Below are 22,420 nucleotides of genomic sequence, written 5' to 3' on the forward strand. Positions count from 1 at the left end.
TATATATATATTTGGATTAAATACTGGCATTACAAGGATTAGGAAAATCTAAGTGAAGCAGGACCAAGGAATCATTGAAGCCTCTAGGGATTTCCACAGATGCACTGAGGTGTAATGTTTGCAGCCTGGCGACAACTGAATAGATGATATCACATTGAGTGTTGCCAGGTAACACAGGTAATCTCTGGAAGAAACCATGAATGGAAATTCACAGTAGTTCAATATCTAGCGTGTGGAAATATTACATGCCTAAAGCTGCAAAAAAAAAAAAAAAAAAAAAAAAAAAAAAAAATCAGTTGATTATTTTTGCTTAATCACTTGAAATCAGTGACCAACAGGTCAAATAGAAAGAAACACTTTAAAATCTGAATTTTTAAAGTGGATTAAGTGCATCAACACAAAAAAACAAAAAAACTGCCACCATTTGCCTTTAACTTGATGTACTTATGTTGGCATGAAAACTGATAATCCTTAAGAATACATTGTATGATGCAGAAAAAAATAATTATCTTGTGATTTCCTCATTTTCTGTTGCATCAAAACCACTCACTTCATCAGAAAACCTATGGCATATTTTTTCCTCTGAAAATAATCAGCAAGTAGGACTTAAAACATATCCAGAAATCTGTATTGCCTTGAAAAATCCTCACTGCTCCACACAGATTTCATCGTAACCGGGCGAGGCTTGAACCATAATGCAAGTAACAAAAGCTGAAATCCCTCCTCTCAATAATGTAATAATTGCAACGCAATAATGTTAGAAGTTTTTTAACATAAGAAAATGTAGTGTTCACTATCGAGAAGCACCTGAATAGTTAACTGTGTAACAAATGAAGGTGACTGTGCTCTTCTTGAATGTCAGCACATTCCACTAATTAATCTAATTACCAAATAAATTCAACAGTTAACTGAATAATATTTATCCACTTATAAAATAATACATTTACATAATAAGCCACTGAAAAACATTCTAAAGCTTTTGTGTAACACTGGGCCGCACAACAATAATTAGATACAAACCTCACAATAATATTTATTCTTAAAAGAATGGATATGACTATATTAATCAGAAAATATTAGTATAATAACCAGAAAAGGTTTGTTTTGTTTGCATGTACCTTTTCCTTATAATCTGAGGCCATTTTCATAAACTAACTCCTCCCAATAGAGGTAATTCAACCAGATGGAGATTATATAAGACGCATTATCTTCCCATGCCAGAGGATTATGCAGTATGTAAATATGACATTCACTGAGACACAAATAATTATTTAATGGACACAGATTTGAAAAGTGAATTATGAAAAAGTAAAAAAGAGAGTACATGATTAAACCCTCGATGAGATCAAAGGTTACAAAATGCCTTTTTTGTTACTGTTTTATTACATCTACACTTTACATGTGCGATTAATCTCTGTCAGCATAAACCGGATGAAGATGACATGAAAAGGCTAAAGTGACACACTGCCATTCATGAACAAAGATACGATTCTTATCGAGACATAAAGACGGATGGAAAAACACTTAACTGGCAACTGGGGAGTATCCTGAACATAATGTCCTTATCAGCGTGAAACATGAGCTCCAAGTCACAGGTTTAGAGAATAATGATCATTTAAACCCATAGGGACTAGGAGAAATTCTTATGGAATTAAACTCATCTCCATAACACCTGGACAGAAGTTGGTTTGTTCTCACAGCAGATGACTCATGTTTGCAAATTGTATTATCCTGATGTCAACAGTAACAAGTTTTTAAGATCAGACAACACACTAATGTCTTTTTGTAAATTGTATAAGACTACCAAAGCAAAGACATATGGTAGAAATATAAGATATTAAATTATAAATTCACCTGTAAGAAACAATTAAATAGTTCCACTGACAACATAGGACCTAATATTTTGCTTTTGTCAGTGCTGATTAGCGTCAATGCATGTTATGTAGGTGTTATACTTTTGGTACAAAAATTATATACTGTAGTCATAAAAGGCAGCTTTAAATGACCAGATGTGCTGTAACTCGACAACTCAACCTTTTAATTCAATATTTAAAAATTAGGAAGTTCCTCATAATTTTCAGTCTGTTTCTTCTTCAAACATGTGATTGTTTTAAACTGTTAAATGACATTCCAACAACAGTTTTTTTCAATGTTTTAAAGTAATAATAAACCTATTGCTAATAGGGCTCTAAAATAAATGAATGTATGTGTTTCATGATGTAAACCTTCCAAAAAATGCATGTCTTAAAGTTTACATATTACATAAATTTTAATATAAATCCTCTGTTGCTTGATGCCTCAGGTATATTCACAAAATAAAATGGTTTATAGAACTTACTTGAGTACATGTGTTGAACCGTTGATCTGCGTGGCTGTGCAGGTTGTGCCTGTTGCCATGATGGATGGCCTGCGATACCTCTTCCTCCCGCAACATAGGATGATGAGGAAGGCACGGCGGAAGGATTTGTTGAGGAAGGCGTAGAGAATGGGGTTGAGCATGGAGTTTATGTAACCTAGCCACAGGCAGGCGGTCCACAGCTGTTCGGGCACTGTATAGCCTATAAATGGGTCCACCACGTTGGTGACAAAGAATGGTGCCCAACAGAGGCAGAAACATCCCATAATGATGCATAGAGTCTTTGCTGCTTTTGTTTCTGTTCGCATGCGGTGGTTGCGTTGATGGTCAGCAGACTCTGAAGTCGCACCCACTCCTGGGCTTGAACCGGAGGTACCAGGAGTGCAGGCCCCAGCCCCGCCTGCCCGCTGTAGCATGCTGATCTGCAGGGCGTGTGCGCGAGCCGTGATGTAGATCCTCTGGTAAGCCAGCACCATGAGGACCAGAGGGATGTAGAAGGCCACCAAAGAGCAGGTGAGGGCGTATGGCTTGTTGACCATGAAAACACAAGAAGTGGAGTTGCTGCTTCCATTGTGGCGCCTCTCCTCAATCTGGGAAATACATGAACAAAATACATGAAAAAAATCAGATAACGTAAATTTTAAAATTAGATATTGATAGTTTTGAAGAATAAAATGCTTTACAAATGTTTATGAAATTCAGAACTATTTTAAAAACTTCCTTTCATTTTTTAGCCCCTCATAGCACGTAAACTGCAAAAGAAAGTAAGAATAAATTCATACTCCTCTCTCAGTATGGATTGCTGAGGGGGGAGACTGCATGGTTTGAGTTATTTGTCGACGTATTGTCACCAGTTATGTTGAACACTGTCTTCTCTTGCAATTTGTCAGACAGAAACTTTGCCATAATATGACGTATATGGCACAGATGAGTTTTGGTGTATCCGAATTTTCCTTTTATGTTGTCAAAGTTTTCGTTGTCTGGTTTATTTAAAAACATGGCATGCTATACAATTTTCTTTGCTAGTGACATACCTCTGTATAGTGTTCTTGCTTAGTATCTTGTTGCATAAAGATGCATATATAACTTATTTTAATTGGTCATATAAATGTAAGCTGTGCAGCTTTCTGTCAGGGTGTTTATCAGAAGAGACTAACACTAAGATTCTCAGTAATAAACACTCTGCATGGGTCTGGTGTAATAGAGATTCAGGCCTGTTTTTCTTCCAAATGCCCAGGAAACACAGTTAAAATTGTATGATTTTTCATAGTTTCATTACACCTTAAAACCCAGGAGATTTTGAAGAAAAATCTGGTTTAACAGAAAACACCTTCAGTGACAGACTGCTGCATCCTGAGTGCACAAAGATGCATTATCGTAGATCCTTCCTCCCAGCAGCAGCTGCTCTACATACTGCTTCTACCATAATCAATAAGTGCTTCCATCCCTGCTGGTATTTTATATTTTAGCTGTTATTTGCAGTTTTACACATCTTAAATAATACTTCTGCTGGTATGATGTATGCTTTTACACCTGAATATCCCCAATGTGGGACAATGAAGGGTATTTCTTTTCTACTCTTTAACTGAGCATGTAAAATAGGTGCATTTGCATGATAATTCAAAATGTCTGGCCAAATAAAAGCAGAAGTAATTAACCAAACAAAAATCTACTGTCTCTGGTGCATCTCAGACAAAAGAAATGCAGGGTTAGCTGAAGAGAAGCATAACCAAAGATTGCAGATTATATTGAGAGATTATGTAAGAGTAATCAAGGATTGATTAGTCTGTAAACTCCTACTTTGTTAAGTAAGGGCAGTTATATACTTGATGAATTTAGTTAAATTTGTACATTCCACCTCATTCCATTTCTTTTTATTTGAGCTTGAACCTGAGAATCACTTTTTTCTATTTAATTCTGTAACTAAATCTTTTATCTTTTACTTTAATACAGCAAAAGTGTAAAGCATATTTAGTATGAGAACTTGAACTTCTGAACTGTGATTTGCTGTGGTATAAGACATCTTTAGACTTGAAACAATCCATTGAAAATTCCACATTCTCCCCTGTTCATTCACTACAACCCAGCCTCCACACATCAGCATTAATCCAAGTGAAATCTGTTTTACTTGTGTTGTACACTCAGCTCAGGAAAAAGAGATGAATAAAAAATAAATCTCCATCCCCAGATGGAAGCTTCTTTCTTTTCAGTAAATAGTCTGTTTAAAAATGAAATTTTAAAGATTTTGTTTGTCAGTGTCTGTTAACGCTGTTGAATCTCTTGGTTAAAGGGACACAGCAGTAAGAGAGTTGGGTTATGAACGGGATAAAACACAATAACTTGTTCATTGGACACAGCCATTAGTAGGATATAGCACTTCCAACTTTACAGCTTCACCTTGGATGTACACTACATGCATATCTGCTCTGCTGCAAACCAACAGATGCTTCAAGAAGCATGCGCGGGAAATGTGAAGTCATGCGATAAAGCCAGCAACGAACAGTGGTGACATATGAAATGACACCACTCATCTTTGAGTGGTGTCAAGGAAGGACTAACTTCTAAATTAGTAATGGCTGATGGAATTGGAACTGGCAGATTTTCTATTTGGTCGACTAAAAAACAACTGTAAAAACACAGTAAAAAAAAGGGAAAAAAATCAACCTTATTTAATCCTTCTTAAATGGTTTTATATTCAAATTCTTGAAGAGAAATCTAAATCGTATAAGGATTCTCAACAGTGCGTCATATCTCCAATACTTAATTACAACGTAAGTTCAGTAAAGTGTCTGGCAGCTGCTAAATTACTGTTGTCTCGTGGTGCATCATTACAGAGTCCAAAACCAGACTCAAAACTTGTTGACTTGTCTTGGGATTGAAGGTGAAACCGTCTCTTCTCTGGTCAGTAGATACAAGGAATTCCTGAAAACCACAACAATAACATAGGACAGCACAAACAACTACCGAGATGTTGCAAAGTCTGCCTCTTGTCACCTTAGTCCTGGTTTATTTTGCTGAGTTTCAGAAGCTCTAGTTTGTGCCAAAAGTGACTGGCTTCACAGAATATTCAAACAGCTCTAATTAGACCCGCAGAGATCTGCTGCCACTGCATGGGGCTAACTTTGGATTGCAGCTGCACTAAACTCATGTTTGTGTGTATTTGAAAAAAAGGGAATGAAATATGTGTGTGTATGTGTTCTTTGGCTAAACTTTGGCCAAACTGAGCGGTCCAGTCTCCCCCTTGACGAGCAACTCAGACGTGATTTCGGCTGGCAATAAGATGGAGGAGCTAGAGAGATTTACTTCTGTATTGGCAACAGTGTGTAGCATTTTTAACACAGAACCTGAATTAATTTGTCAGATAAGTCTTTCAATCATACTTACAAATAAAGTTTAGAAAATTATTTTATCGAGTAGCCAGTGTTACCTGACAAAAAGTATTGTCTGTCTGTCTGTCTGTCTGTCTAAAGAATCAATTCTTGGGTGCTTGGGCTTTGTTTTTCATTTGTGCTTTTTGATCTTTTATTAAATTATTTTAGGTTATTTCTTCCATTTAATTATCGAACATTGTGGAACATAAAGCTAATATGCTGATTTGCTCTCAGTTTTCTGCTGTTGACTTTGTTTTTCCACTCCACTGCTGCTACATACATGCTCGGTTTAAAGAATTGCTGTAAAGTCAGCAACTAAATTCAAATGATTTTCTACTCATTACATGCTTGTCCAGAAGTAAATGGTGCAAGTAACTCCATTCAGTGGAGTTACTGACTTCCTTAAATAGAAACCTTTTAAACCTCTTTGAATATTTAACTATGCTTACTGTACTCCATATAAAACCAGACGTACATTTCAACAAGTTACTTTAAATGCTAAACTTTAGCATTTATATAATAATAATACAAAATCTGCTTTTAAATGCTACCCTCCTTCCAAGAAAACATTTTGATTCTAGAGTAAAAAAAAATGTTTTGGTTCAAACTTTCGGCTCTTCAAATTAAATAATTGAGAAAATATATTGCTAAAACAAAACACTTCATTCAGAACACATCATTTACATTTTAGTTGAAGAAACAAAAACTGACAGCCTGTGCTGTCGGTGTTTCATTTGTTGGCATGTTTACGCTGTTTTTATGGCAACATATGAGGCATTTCTTCAGTCTAGTAAACAAAGATCCACGAGACAACAATTTATCTCATTGTTGCATGTGGACACTAACCGCTTATACAAACAATGTTCTGAAAGACTTGTATTTGCGATTATTTTTTTTTATAGCTTTGTTTCCCCGCAATTGCTTTGTTGCCCACTGAGATGTTCAACATATTTGACAATAAATAAAATACATAACTAAGTAACCAAAAATCTAAAATAAATCTTTTTCAATCTGTAACTCAAACTCCTGCGACTCACCAGGTGGTCGATACCGATGCTGTTCCAGCCCTGCATGATGGGCAGGAAAGAGATGAAAGTGGGAATGACCCAGCAGCCACCGATCATTAAAGTCACTCGCATGGGCGTCATTTTGTTCCGGTAGACCAGCGGCTTGCAGCAGATAGCGTAGTACCTGCAGAGAGATTATTGCAGGGAGGAAAATTGCATCAGCTCAAATCAAAAGATTTAGCAGGTTTTTCAGTTCATCAGAAGCAGCCAGAAGAAATCAAGCTGCCAATAAACTAACAAGTATGAAAATTAGGTTTTATCCCAGCCCAGCCTTTTAATCAAAAGTATTTTGTTCATGGAAAATACCAAAAGTTGCAGTGTGCTGCTCTGATTTTCTTTATCATTCTATATTTTAAATTAGCTCCTTGGCATGATTAGCAAACCTATGCTCCCATGAATTTGCAAAAACATTCTAAGCCAATACCCATAATGCATTAAATCTCTACACAGAAAAGTTAAAACTGAAAAAAAAAAAACATATTCCACACATTTTATTCAACTGTCATGTCTGAACCTAGATGTTTTTGTAATTCTACTGTCCTTATTTATTTTTTAGTTAATATACCTTGTGAATTATTTTGTGTATTTGAGCTGTTTTCACTGCAGAGCCTGCAGATTAAACAAGTGGGAATCAACTACTTGGTTAGGGCAGCAATATTTTCTGGATGAGTCAAAGTTAGGTTGCTGCAGTGTTGTAATTTTTTACAGGATAAAAAAAAATCTAAAATGTTCTGTAAACATAATCATTGTGTTAGTGTGCAAACAAAATATTTGAGTGTTTTACAGCACTTACATTCAAATATATTAATAAAATCAGCTAAACAAGATGAAAACCTCAGGATTGTGTAGTTTTAAAATATTTTGAATTCAAGAGAAACGATGTTTGCTGTTTCTATTGCATATTGTGGGTAAATGCTCCTCTAGGACAGAGGACATGCTTTAATTATTTGAAATATGTGGATGGAAAGACCTTCTGACTTAGAAATTATTTTAATTCTGTTTTAATGTTACCAGTGATAAATTATTTTATTCTGAATATGACATGCTCTGAACTTTCTACATGATTCTTCACTGAAAATAGAGCTGATGTCACTGTGTTCTGTTTATCCACAACTAAGTACAACACAAAGCAGATATTGGCTATTTTTACATGGAATTCTGTCAGCTGGAATAATGTACTTGCTGTGTTAAAAACAAGAACAAGATCAGAACTATGAGCACACCTGCTAATAGAGGGGAGAAAATGATATTGAATCACTATGATGCAAGGAGTTCTGGAGCTTGTAAAGGAATTCTGCTACCACAGTTTGAAATCTAATGTTACAGATTTCAACCATGTGCAGACATGTATACAATATAAGTCTATTTTTACGGATAGCTGAACATGTTGATATGATTTGTTTGTGATTAGATTTTTACTTCTTTTTATTCATTGCTACTTATCCATTTGTTGTGTTGCAAGCTTTATCTTGCTGCAGTGTAAAGTTTTATGCATTTCAGTGAGAATAAATTAATTAAATTTTTCATATTCTTAATTTAATCTTATCTCTCTTACTTTTTCTGATGCTTAGATGCTTAAATTAAAAAAACAGTTCCAAAATTTTAGTGTCTTTCTTATCCATCAGACAATCAAACTTTAGTGACCTGGGTTCATAACTAAACAAAGAAGAAAATGCACATTATAAAAACACTCAAACATCATAGGCAACATGTTTATTAGCAGTTATTACTAGCTATTTTTTCGTATTTAAAATAAAAGCAAAAGCCCTGAAACTGCCATCGTATATTCAATGCTCAAATTCTCCAAGCATGCATTCCCATCAGCTGTAAATCTACATCGGCTTTATTACTACAATGTAGTTAATTTTTCATCATCTACCTTTATATGTTGTTTCATCATCTGGCTGATAAAATCTGTGCTTTAGAGATTTTGTGTACAATATAACTTCTACTATCTATCCTTTTCTATACTTGTTCAATCCTCCTCCTCGTACTACTACTTAATATCCTCAGCAGTTACTGTTTATACCTCGTACAGGTCATCAGTTTATTACAGAAAGACACAGGACAGACAACCTTGGCTGTCCTTGGTCATAACTAAAGGACAGTTAATTGGATTCATGTCTTTAGTCTGTTGGAGGAAGCCAGAGTACCCACAGAAAACCCTCAGAATGGGAAAACATGCAAACTTCACGCAGAAAGGTTCAGAGTATAGTTCAAACCCAGAGAGCATGCGATCAGTCAGTGGCATGCAAATAGCTACACTTTATCTGGAAAGGATGAATAAAAATGCAAACATATTAGATAATTATGTGAAGGAAGGAAGGAGGAAACAGATTGCTGGAAGCCATATTAATATTAAATACACAAAATAAAACAAGTGAGACAAAAATACATTAAGATAAAAAAAAGTGAATAAACAGAAGAGGGTTTATGAGATGAACGCATACTGTAACAAATCTCCTTCATGTCTGCATGTGGGAGTGTTTGTTTGTGCAAAGAAGCCGGAGCTTAACTGTCCTCAGATTACAGGAAACTGACAAAGTCAACCGGCTAAACTTTCTGACCTGATGTTTCAATGCCTAGGCGTATATTTGCAAACAGGTTATTTGTGTGGGCCTTTGAACATTCCAGCTATGCCAAAAATAATGTCCAACTGCATCACATGTGTGGCACAGTATTTAAATGTGCACTGATTCATCCACATCAGTGCATGTATTGTGTATTTTTGCAGCAAAAATAAATATAGAGGAAGGTATGACGTGCAACATGGGTGAAAATATGTGCAGGTGGAATACATCTGCTAAGGGGGTTATTTTAGTTTAAATCAGATTTTTCTTGTACTCAGCTATGGTTTAAGGTATACTCACTACAGACAGCATCATCTACAAATATCCTTTCACATTTAAAAACACAAGCAGGTTCTTTGAAGCCATTGGGCGGTATACGATGGATGTAATATTTTAAAACTAAAAACCTATGTGTCTTAGGACAACGGGCTACATTTAGATATTGTGCTAACGCTGAAATATTGACCCTGAGGCTCACTTCTAATGCTTTCACTAATTAGTGTGGCATGTTTCCTCGTTGTGGAATAGTGAATGCTTAGAAAGAGTTTTGTAAGACCAAAAGAAAGAACCATGACCTGATTCTTAGCACAAAGAGTTGGTGGTTTGCCATGTGGGTTGCTCTCCTGTTTGTGGTGTTCTTGGGCAGAGTCTGTTCAGATCAGCAGGATGGTATGTCCCTTACAGTCAGGGAAAGTCTTGGGATTTTCTAAAATGAGATTGATCGAGCATCTGAGGAAAGGTATGTCTGAGTATCTCTCCTAGTTTTGTTGTCCCCCCTACTCAATCTTGCATAAACATGGAGGTATGTATATTGAATGCTGAAGTCCAAAGCCTCCACAATCACCATCCATGCCCAGCTGAAACATCAGCCCACTGTGATGTCTGCAAGCCCCACATGAAGGATTTTACATGAGAGAACTATCTAGTTTAGTTCCTCTGCCAAATGTGGGTTATGCTGTCAATTGTGTTACACATAGCAAAAAAAAATCCCATCAATGTTGTTATTCATTTTAAGATCTTTTTTTTTTGCGCCAAAAATCAGATATTAGTTTTCAAATTTTTCTCATGTTTTAGTCAACCCCAAATCTTAAAAAAAAAAAAAAATGAAGTAAAATTCCTTACTGGGAAGATGACCACTTCACTTCACTTTCTTGAATTACGTAAGACAAGTATTGTAGTAAATTATGAGGGATTCAGTCTGAAATCATCTGAAATCATGCTTCTACAAGAAATAACTATCGCTTGTATTGTTTTAATGAAGGGAATAAGTCCAAGTTAAAGTAAAAATCTTGTATTGATCATATCAACAGTTGAGAAAATTATTATAATGTTGCTACCTTCTAGAAAATAAAGGATAAGCAAAAATATGTATTTTTTTATTTATCTTGGTTGTGCTGCTGCTGCTATTCTATCTCAAAGCACAACAAATCCCAATTATTTCATTTTTAAAAAATACCACATGAATATCTGATTAAGCTTGGGAACATTTTAAAAGAAAGTTTTGACATCTAGCTCATAAATTTATTTTCCGCAGAGGCTGAGCTGATACATTTTTTTAACCTTTGCCTTTCCTCAGGAGGCTGAGTGAACACTATGCTCTGCTGCAGGAGCATTAGAGCTAATCCAGTTTATGCCATCGTCAGTCACTGTGGATGCTTCCCTGCCTGCTCCTCTGTGATCCTAACTCATTACCTACTTGCAGTGCGTGGCATTTCACAGCCATCAGTAATCTGGAGTGCTTGTGTGTACTGTGTGTGGTCTCCATGTGCTGTGGCATTAAGAAAAAAAAAGGTCAAGAGGCCCTTTTTCTCTTTAAATTCCCAAAGTAGTCGTGTTGAAAGGTTGCAGATTGATTCTTTAATGGTGGATGTGCAGGTCTGAATGACAGAACTCCCCTTCAAGACTGCAAATGTGAGTCCTTGAATTTTGTCAATACAAGTGTCCAGATCCACAGACACACGCGACTTCCAGCACGCTGTATCCCAGCAAACCCCCGCAGCTTAAGTGCTCACAGAAAGGAATTAGATGTGGACAGAGGAGCACATTCCTATTCTTCAACACATTAGCCTGAGTAAGATTAGAAGCAGACAAAGTACAGTTGAATGGCAGCATGTCATGACCACGGGCACTTTAAATGGCCCCTTCCTCCCTTTGATCCGCAAAACACGTCGCTCTGTTTATTTCTGACATTTTTATTCTGACATTATTTACTTGAAAGCTGGTTTCTGAGACCAGCCAAACCCAAAGTGTACTGCTGTGCTCTACATTCGCATGCAGCAGCAGCACATGTGACATCTGCAAAGGACAACTGTCTACAGATTAGAATTCAGAACGCCATGCACAACATAGTAATTATTCTTATCTGGAAGTAAACAAAACTGCATTGCTTTAATTTTCTGCATTACTGCTGTACATTGCAAAGATTAATGAACATTTGCGAATAGTATTTCAGAGAACGTCAAATGAAGTTACAGTACTTTAGTGTTTAGATTTTAGATCCAAAAAGTTCAGTGCTACATGTGGAAACCTTGTTTTTATACACTTGTATGAGTCATAAACTTCATCAATAATGTGTAAACTTTGATGCAGTACTGATGTTAGCGTGACTCTATGAGCATGTAATAATGTTTGTCACAACTGAGCGTAAGATATCCACCATCATCACGTTAAAATGTGAAACGTACCTGATTTTGGAGCAGTGTGATAAATCCTAACAAATAGGCATTTTGGTTAGTTAATGGAAACAGAAGATTATGATGAATGCTTTGATGTTTAGTTAAATGTGGGCTATTGGAAATGTCCAGTGTGATCCGTAAGGTGCTAGATTTTAAATATCTTACCCTTTAACGTTGGGGCATGGCATGGCTGTTTGAATATTTACCAATATAATGTCTTTCGGAAATATGCCTGTATGAAAATATAAAATAAGTACTAGACAAAGTATTAATCTTTTATCCAACAGAATTGCTTCTACTTTATTTAATTGTGCTCTACACCATAACATGCTGTAAACAGCATTCGTCTTCAATGTTTGTAAAGACAAAAAGCTGGTTAGGCAGCACAAATGAGCATTTTACTTTGCTATATCACTTCATCAGGACAAAACAGATACTCCAGTGAGTATGCAGTTATATTTCTATTCTCTTAAAAGACTCTTTTATTCTCAATGCTCATTTCCTGATTTTCTTCTGCTTTATGTTGTGAATATCTCTGAGTTAGCTACTTTACTACTGAATGCCTTTATGTTGGTGCATCCTGCTTGCAGCAATTATTTTCAGCCTCTATTCAGAGGCTTTTTCAGGATCGTCAGCTTAAATTATGAATAAGAAGCTTTATTTGCAGCTGCTCAGTTTTATTTCATGCTACTATTCAGTTCCCTTCTCTTTTTTCTTCTCATTCTTTCAGTGTGACTTTTTTGTTTTCTTTGTCACACTTACAAAGAAAACCTTTGTTGTTTGTCAGCCAAGTGATGAAGAATAAAGCAGAAGCTTCTGAGTGTTTATATCCTTACTTCACTTTTCTTTGACGAACTACACAATAACTTTGCTGTCATTGCTTTCATGGCACTCACATTTTGTTTATCTTTTCATTTTGTTTATCATTTGGTACTTTAGTTAGTTTTTCAAAACTTGACATTAAACTCACTCGTTTGATGGTAATATATCTAAAGTTTGTATTTAATTTGATCATGTGTTCCAGATTTCAGATACCTATACTGGCTCACCAAATGTGTTTCATCGACCCACATAGTAGATTTAACATAAGGGAATTAATATTCAATAATTTAGTTATTGAAAAGATAAGAAAACAAGACTATAATGTAATGTAATAAAATCTTACCCCTGATTTTATGAACACACCATATGAAACCGTACCAGATTGTGTAGCTGAAGATGCAGATTTTTGAAAGAAAGTTGTATTTCCTATAACAAAACAAGTATAGATAGAACACATCTATCTATATCAATTTAGGCTTCAAGAAAGTAAGACATAATTTCTCTATTTTTCATCTCTGATTATTTTAACATCTACTTGCACTTGCAACATGATTATTTTTTAATTGTGTTCCAGGCTTTACACAGTTTTGTGAATGTAAAAAATGTGCATCTTTACGTGATACATTTAAAAGTCTCTTGCCTTCTTCTTTGTCATGCATCACTATATGCTTCCCTAAAGATTTACTATAAGCAGAGGATAAATGTTTTCTTTCTTCATTGACTGTTTTGTTTAGGAAGCTGGAAGCTGCAGATGACAACAACATCCTTCTTCCCCATCAGTCTCTAAAACATAAACATGTTGAAAACGGTATTTCCATGCATTTCATTCAGTTGACACCTGAAGCTCTAAAACATTTAGATTATTTTAGGTTGGAACATCATGAAGCAGTTGCTGATATAAAAATAAATACATCAACATTTATCAATTATGGTGCTTAAAACAGAGATTTACCTTGGCAAAGCTGAGATAAGAGCAGTTCATTTTATTAAGCAGCTGAAAACCTTTTGAACATAAATAGGGCTATTGCAATAGTTGCTTTTTAAAGCACAACTGCAAAAAAACAGATTCAGACAAATATAAATACTGTCCAGATGGTAAACAGGCTGTCTTAAAGTCTGTTATAAACACATGCTCCATCCCTCTGAAGTTAATGGATAAGCACACAGACGACTGAAATTGTGGTTTGCGTCCAAAATGTGCTTCTTGAGCCTGGTTTTCCACAGGAGCAGAGGTCAGGCCTCTAGATAACAGTTTTTTTAATATTTTCTTGGCTATTCTGATAAACCTGTGGCAGCTGGCAGCCCACAATGCAGAGTGTGAAAATTTGTCTAGAGGCTTGATCTTTGAGCCACCACTCTACCTGTCAGAAATCAATCACAGGTTTTCTCTACGGTGAACAGATTCCACTTTCTCTCTCTCTTTTTTTTTTTTTTTTTGTTTAAAGCCACATTGCACATTGACCTTACCATATCATTTATAAAACGCACATCCTTGATATTAAAGCCAGAGTCTCTTCCATCCAGGTGAATATGTTAGCACAAGAAAATAAGAAAAACTGAATCATGTGTTAAAAACTGAACTTTTTCTTCTCCACTATCGCTAATCTATGCCTGCTATGAAGGATTTCTGTATACATTTCTGTAAAAGTCAACTACTCAACTTAATTGATTGCTTTTTGACGCTACATGGTTGTTCAGGAAGAGGCAATGCTGCAAGTCAAGGCAATCTGCTGGACTTCCTTAGACAGAAAGCTCTTTAAATTAATTTAAATAATGACCTGAACCGATGCACTGTGAAATAACTATTATAAATTGCAAAGTATTCTGTGATTAAATGTGAAACAACTTATTTTGTATACATACATGTATAATATATGTATATTGTTTGTTTGCTCAATTAGTAAAGCATATTTGATTTTTGCTTCTCACTGGTAATTACATCACTTCTTCTAGGAGATGGATAAACAAGATGTTTAGTTTTATTTAATCACTGAGCAAGCTGCTCTTCCTGAAATAATAATGTCAAGCCTCTCTGCCTCTTGGACAACTTCGACCCAAAACCTCACATCAGTTTTGAAATTCAGAATATACTTCAAATTATATGTGATCAAAAGCTTCTCACCTAAAGCACTTAACCCCAGTTTTTTCCTCACAGAGCAACTCAGTGGTTTCCACTGATATGTTTTATCATTATCTGTGCCTTCAGGGTAGAGCTGCATGTCAGAGAAAATGCCTTTGCGCTTTTATTACCATCTATAAGACCTTGCTCCAAGCCACGGCCTTGTCATCAGTCCTAAACAGTCTGTGAGCTGAACGACTTTATTAAACATCCATTTGCCAACCTATCCAATGTTCTGCACTGAATAGTATAAAGGGAGCAAAAAGTTTAACCAAAAGATTTATGAGCTTCAACTAAAATAATAATATTAATAATAATAATAAAATTGTGCTTGTTTTTTTTTTCTTTTAAACAGAAAACATCACTAGCATGCGGTTGAACCAACAGTTTCTGCCTCAAGATGTTTGTCTGACCTACTTCACTAAAATAAACATCAAAGTTCACAAGATCCTAAAAGGATTTCAGTCCTTAGTTAAACTAAATAAAACACCTCTGGGAATACTGCCCAACTCAATGAGGAGATGATTATTTTCTCAACAAGATCGTCTCTGAAGCTACACAAATGCTTGAAATGTATTGTTCTAATCGGTGCTTCAATGTGGTAAAGAAGGATGCAATCTGTGGCGGATTGTATGCTGCTGTGCAAAGTGATTAATCTTTAAATTAAGCACCATTCAACTCAGGTCTGAAAGAAAAACTAAATCTGTAGGTTGTTATATAAAGAACCCTGTATTCTTGAGTTTTCAGAACTAACTTTTTGCAGCCTCTTTATGAAAACTTAACATATTTTTGATTTTTGGAGCACTATTTCTGAAAATTAACATCATGTTTCAGATGAGTTTACCTGATGCAATAAAATGAATGTCAAAACAAATTGTTCATCTAATAGGAAAAAGTCATTGTTGAAGCATCAGTAATAAATGATCAAACTCAGACATTTCTGCACAGGGAAGAAGTAAGTATTGGTTCCAAAAGACTCTGATTGAGAGAGATTAAGCAAAACATAGCATTAAATCTGATGAAGCTTGTTCCAGTTGCCAGTGCCAGTTTTTGTTATTCATTAATATTAATATATCTGTGTGTCTTGAATATTTTTAGACCTCTACTTAGAGTCACACTTAGGTTTTGCTTCAAAGGCTTAAAGGACATCTTCATTAGCTCATGGTCAAATCCTGCAGTTTTACATAAGAATATTCTTTCATGCTCTATTTCTGTAAGTCTTTCATATTTACAAAAAAAGTTTTTTTTTTTTATTTTCACTTGTTTGACTTGGGACAATGAGAACAAGCAAAGCTTGGGAACTTCAACTCTTACTACAGCAGAGGAACTGGATAAGGAAAAGCCCGACCTGTCACTAGACAGAATAGACCTGTCATTTCAAGGAACAGGATCAGGTTTCAGTGCACATGTTAAACCAAAAACAGTTTTTCCATTTTGTTTTTAAATTAAAATAACTGATGATTTTTAAAACTGTTTTGACATGTCTGAGGTCTTACTTTGAGTGTTTACTGTGCAATATTCAGATGAAAAGCATCTGCATGTCATAGTTAAAGAAGAAAAGGGCAAGTAAAACAGAAAATGAATTCAAGAGTGAAATACTGGATGATGTGGAAAGACAATACATCTTGTTCCTTAATAGCACAAAGATAAAAGCTCCAACAAAAACACCCAAACAGGCAGCCAATTACACTAAGAAAGGAAATTGGATTCACAGGAAGATGTGACATGATTTACAAGGAAATTGTGGTAATTGTTTTGCTATAAACTAGAAATGGAAGCACTGCTGTGCCAGTATGTGAAGGCAGCTGCTCGTATAAAAGATGACAAAGCTCCTCCAGCAAGGAAAATTTATGAAAAGATCATTTCCTCATCCGTAGCTTGTCTTAGCTGAAAATTGTCCTTGGTTCTTATTAGCTGATGTGAGCCACCCACATACCATCCCCATTCTACTCCTGATTCTTAGGAATCAGACTTTGTTTGAAAGTCAGTTCAGCTAAATCTTCCTTCAGTTTTTATTTTTATTTATTTTTATTCTCTTTTATTCAGTACTTCTCAAATTTGTTAGCACAAATGTTCACTTAATAATGATGTGTGATGTGTTGTGTTGTGATGTGATGTTGTGATGTGATGTGTGATGTGTTTTTGAGAAGAATTAGAAAATGTAACATAAATATATTATTACAAAAATATGCAGTTGTAATACGCTGTAATCTACAGTTGTCATGGTTAGCATACTGAAATAATAGTCTGAAAAATCAATATTGCTACAATAATAAGATATAGTGATGATGTTGCACCAAAGTGTTGATAATCCCAATAAACAAAATGCTTTTTTACAAACCAAAGCCACAGAAATAAAATTCTGCCTGTAAAATAAGACTATACTGGGGAATATTTATTATGAACATTTGTCTCTGAGGAGCATGGATGGTAATTAAGTCTATTCAGTCCTAAATCTACTTTTCCCTCTTACCTCTAGCCTTTAACATTTTGGCACAATGCCTTTAGTACCTAGGAACTTACACTGTCTCTGTATGGCATCTTATTTTATCTGTAGAACACTGAAAGGTGTGTGTGAGTTTGCCCAGTGTGCACACAACATCCTCACCTATCTAGAGCGATGCAACAGAGGTGGAGAATAGACGCGGTTGTCAGAAGAACGTCCAACGACGTCCGAACCAGACAGAACGTCTCGCCGTAGATCCAGTGCTGGTGGACCAGCTCGATGGCACCAAACGGCATCACCAGCACTGACACAAGCAAATCAGCAAATGCCAGAGACACAATGAAATAGTTGGTCTTGATTTTCCTGTTGGAGGAGAAATAAAAAAAAGAGATAAAATATGAACAATCATTAAACAGAATAGAACTGTCAATTTCAAGGGTCAATATGACAAAATTATGGATCAAATGGTCAGTCAAAAGGATAAAATTATTAAAACTTCAAGTTTAAATTCATACTTTTTTCATACTGTTTTGTTTTGTTTAATCTAACCAGAACAAAATTAAGTGCAAAACCCATTGTCAAAACAGGAATAAATAATGTGTAAATTGAGGGGCCACAATCAGTGGCCCCTCAATTATTGCCTTATTGTTCTGTAATGAACAAAGAATTGTAAGTGTTTCCTATTTATGCTGCTTTGGGAGAAACTAAACAAACAAATTAAATGTAATTACAGAAAAACAGGGAAACAGTTCAAAAGAAGCTTTAGTGGTGACAAAAATCTACCCCCAAAAATAAACTAAAAAGAAACGGTTGTTTTATTTTTCATTAAGCCGATTTTTTTTTTAAATTAATTTGTATTTTTCAGGAAAAATCAAAATCACATAGTTCAGTTTAAAATAAAAAAAAATAATAATTGTTTATTCAATAAAAAAAAAGCTAAAAAGAAAGCCTAAACAGATTACTTACCCTGTTAAATAAATGGAAAAAGATGTTATTCAGAGAACTGTCGAGAAGCAAGTTAACACTGCTGAGAATAATGTAATATCTACTTTGCATTTGAAAAGTATTTTTAACCTTTAAACTTATGCACATGTTGACATATTACAACCATAAACTAATCTATTTTTAAAGGACTTTAGCACAAAGTAGTATTAAACTGTAAAGTAAGCAGAGTGACATTTAATATTTTTCAATAAAATTCTGAATTTGAGTTTTCCCCGTTATCTCATACATGCCTAAATAAAACTCGGGCATCGCTGAAAGAAAGCCAGAAGATGTCTTCTGGCAGTTTACCACTGAGGGTACAGTACATGTGTGCAAGAGGTTGCTCTTGCCAGATGAATCAATAGAAAAAATAAATCAAAAATAAAGTCTCTAAACTTCACATAAAACAAAATGTGCAATTAAAAAAAGGTAACATTTTTCAGTTTCTAGATATGCAGACATTTAGAAACAAATTGTGTAGTATGTGCAAAGACATACCACCAAAGATTTAATTAATGTGAAATATTGTTTAATCATCTATTTAATTATCTATCTATTTAAGTATTGACTCAAAGGAGCTGAACACTAGTGCTCACCACAGATTTGTGAAGTGAATGGAAAAATGATACATTGGCTTCAAAATGTTCAATTATACATCAACTTTGTGTCGGAGGTTTGGTTATAACATTACAAAACAGAAAGACATTTAAACCTTGCAACTAACTCACTGTGTATGACATTGCTAAATGTCTCTTGAAACAATTTATTTTAACCACATCTATCTTACAAAACAACTGTGGATTTAACAGGAGCTGAGTAAGATCAAATATAGCACAGAAAGTCTCAAAAGACCTTAACAGTTCCCTAAACATAGACAAATGACCTCTTCCACACCAGAGTGTCCTCCACTTTACTATTAATTAGGATCAACTTGGAATACCAAATGCAATCAAGATAATTTTTCATTCATCATAAGAGCTGGACTGCTTGATGCAATGAAATGGGAGCAAATCACTGCAGGGTACATCCTCGTATCCATGGGGAGCCTCCCAGAAGAGTGAAATATTACATCACATTGACACCTGTTATCACCATTAGGACAATAAAGATTTTGTCCCAAAAATAAAAAAGATGCATGGCAAACCTGGGCTGATAAAAAAACTAAAATATCTATGAGCAGTAACAGAGAGAAAAAGAGTAAGAAAAAGAAATTTAAAATTAATATGGGTTTCTTTATGAACAAGAATAGACTAGAGGTAACCTTTATTGTCCCACAGAAAATTCAGGGACAATAGTCTATAGAGGAGTGTGAAAAATAAGAAGGGGACTACATGCATCCATGTTGTTGTTCATCAGAGAGCAAAAAGACAAGTAAAACCAGGTCAAAAACTAAAACTGAATGCACCTTGATTGCTCAGTACAGTACTCAGCCTTTTCTTTCTCACAAACTGTGATTTTGTTTGTTGTTGAAGCATTGTATGATGGAAGACTCTACTTGGAAGAGAAAAAAGAAACTTTGCACAAAAAATAAAAAGTGCCTTTTTCCACCGCAAGATTTGTATAATAGCAACTTTGAGTGAGGGAGAAATGTCACAGATAATATTCTAAAGTTTTTTTGATGCAGTGAAGTTGGTAATTGGGCTTCGTTTTAAGACCTTTTGCATTAGACAGAATTCCAAACATCATACTGATTAAACATTTTACAAAACATTATTAATCCATGTATTAGCAAGATTATTACCAAGGTTAGTGCTTTCTAGGCACTGATATAACGTCTACACATCAGGCATTCCTCAGAAGACTTGATTTTACTTAAACAAAAGCTGTATTCTGAACCTATAACATTATTTACTTTTTTAAACCAACTAGAGTATATTTCATGAATGAAACATATTTTTCTTATTTTTACATGCTAATACTGTTTACTAAAGCTGCAGTCAGTAAATTTTATAAAATTATATTATTTATATACTTGTTAAAAGCACAGCTATGTCCTGACAGTATAATATGAGGCATAATCTATGAAAATATATGAGCTCCTTTGCCTCCTCCTAGTGGTCCTACTACCATCTGCAAAAATACACCACCCCAAGTCAGAACCAACCAATCACAGCTAAGAGGAAGGTCTTAGTTTTGTTAAACATGCCTGTGTATGCGCTGCTGAAAATAGTCAGTTTGCTGAAACTGTGCTAGAGAAACAACATTTTTTTTCCGAGTTTTGTCCTTCAGCTTTAAGGTCTTCATCAAACATTTGAGGTATAAATACAGTTTCCAAAGCCTCCCTGTTTGAGCTGCTATATATTGAGTCTACACTTAACAATGAGTGCTGTCTAAATAAAAACCATACTCCAGTGACAAAGTAAGGCAAATAACTAAAAATAAAGTTAGAATATTCCTATGTCAGGCTAACTTTAGAGACTGTGTCACTCAAATATAGATGCACACTCTCCATTACTTTCAGAAAAACAGATATTTGGAGATGTCCCAGTTATGAGCTCAACAAAAAGCAGAACTGCCGATACAGGGAAATATTGTCTCCTTATAAGCCAGCCAAAAATGTCAGAGACCTATTATTGATGCCAATTTTGTTCTGATTATGCTATTTCTGACATATCACATCTGTCACATCCGTCAAAAACAAACAAACAAACAAAAAAAACAACACCAATTCAGTTGACGAGCTTGTTTCATCAGATCTCTAATTTTAGTTTTTAGTCACTTCAACCAGAAAACCAATGATGCAAAGAAGTTGTTCATTTAGCTGCCCTGTCCTCTTCAGTGTCTCTGCTGTGGATGATCTCATTTTATAAATAGCAGTGGTAAGAGCTGACTGCCGTAAGGCTTTCCCATCTGCTCAGCTCTATCCCAGACAGAGCCTTAAAATAAGCTCTGTCTGATGAAACCAACCAGCAGTCTGCTGGTGGCGCTACTGGGTATGGTCAGACACACACGTGAGACATAAGAGAGCGTGCAAAAAGATGTAGAGAAATGCTGCACAGGCACACACCCAAACTGTAGATGAACTGGCAGATGTTTATCCATTACGCGCTCACACCTTCAAGCTGGCAGTAATTTAGAACAGTTTAGTAACATTTAGCAAGTCCTGAGGGGAAGCGTTGTGTTTAGTTAGAATGACAAGTTGTGTTACTGCTTCCAGAATAAATAAACTTTAATAGAAGAGACTTAGTGCGAGTTTGGAGAAATTATGGATGGACATGGTTTTGGGTGAGCGATGCCACAGTGCGAAATTAAAACAGACTGCAACAAAGAAGAGGAAAGACATCAACACACCAGAAATCATATACAAGTCATTTCTATCTTTACTAAATTATCTCTGTTATGATTACAGAAGCAGCAATGCATTTAAGTACACAGAAGGTGAAAATGTTTTTTATACTTATAATCCTGTGCAACTCGGCTGTTTACATGTTTGGGAGGATTGTTTTGTTGCCTGTTTTTTTCCTACATTGAAAAGTGGCCCTGGAAGACTTCACTATAAAACAACTTAACATGTTATGTTTTCCACAACATGAGCCCTATTTAATTGATGCCCAATGATGAAACGTCTTAATTTCTGTTAAATGTTTTCATAAAATTAATTATAAAACATTTTATTCAAAGATAGATCACTAAACAATAAGATAAATGTTTCAAAAGATAGAAACTATACCCCCATTTGGTGAGCATTACCCCTTAACAACTTTCAAAACATAAAACAAGATTTTTTTATGAATAGTCACATCCATGGTTTTGTAAAACAAACATGAACTTGGTCATCTGCTGGATTTCCTCTTTGTACTTGTCCACATGGTACATTAAATTGAAGTTGGGACAAAAATTGCACAAAAGCTTCATGAATTTTCCTGACACTTTCCTGCAAATTTCCTGGAACTTAATGGTTACTTTGTCCGAGCACCTTAGATACTTTCTTGGATTTTACAAGGCACTTTCAAGAAACTTTAATGACAGTGTCTAATTACTTTTTCAAAATGTACCAGTTTTATAACTGG

The 22,420-nt window shown here is 35.1% G+C and overlaps 1 protein-coding gene across 2 annotated transcripts in view; it reads right to left on the reverse strand.

Annotated features, from left to right (window-relative positions):
• htr4 (5-hydroxytryptamine receptor 4) overlaps nt 1–22,420 on the reverse strand; it is a 90,316-nt gene that overhangs the window by 37,395 nt on the left and 30,501 nt on the right. For both annotated transcript variants that reach the window (XM_007555034.1, XM_016672931.1), the window contains exons 3-5: nt 17,589–17,789; nt 6,765–6,918; nt 2,339–2,946 (exon numbers count right to left, since the gene is read on the reverse strand). In XM_007555034.1, coding sequence (XP_007555096.1) covers nt 2,339–2,946; nt 6,765–6,918; nt 17,589–17,789 — 963 coding nt within the window. The remainder of the gene's footprint in view (nt 1–2,338; nt 2,947–6,764; nt 6,919–17,588; nt 17,790–22,420) is intronic.

The sequence above is a fragment of the Poecilia formosa genome, unplaced genomic scaffold (assembly GCF_000485575.1).
Source record: "Poecilia formosa unplaced genomic scaffold, Poecilia_formosa-5.1.2 Scaffold68, whole genome shotgun sequence".
Lineage (NCBI taxonomy): Eukaryota > Metazoa > Chordata > Actinopteri > Cyprinodontiformes > Poeciliidae > Poecilia > Poecilia formosa.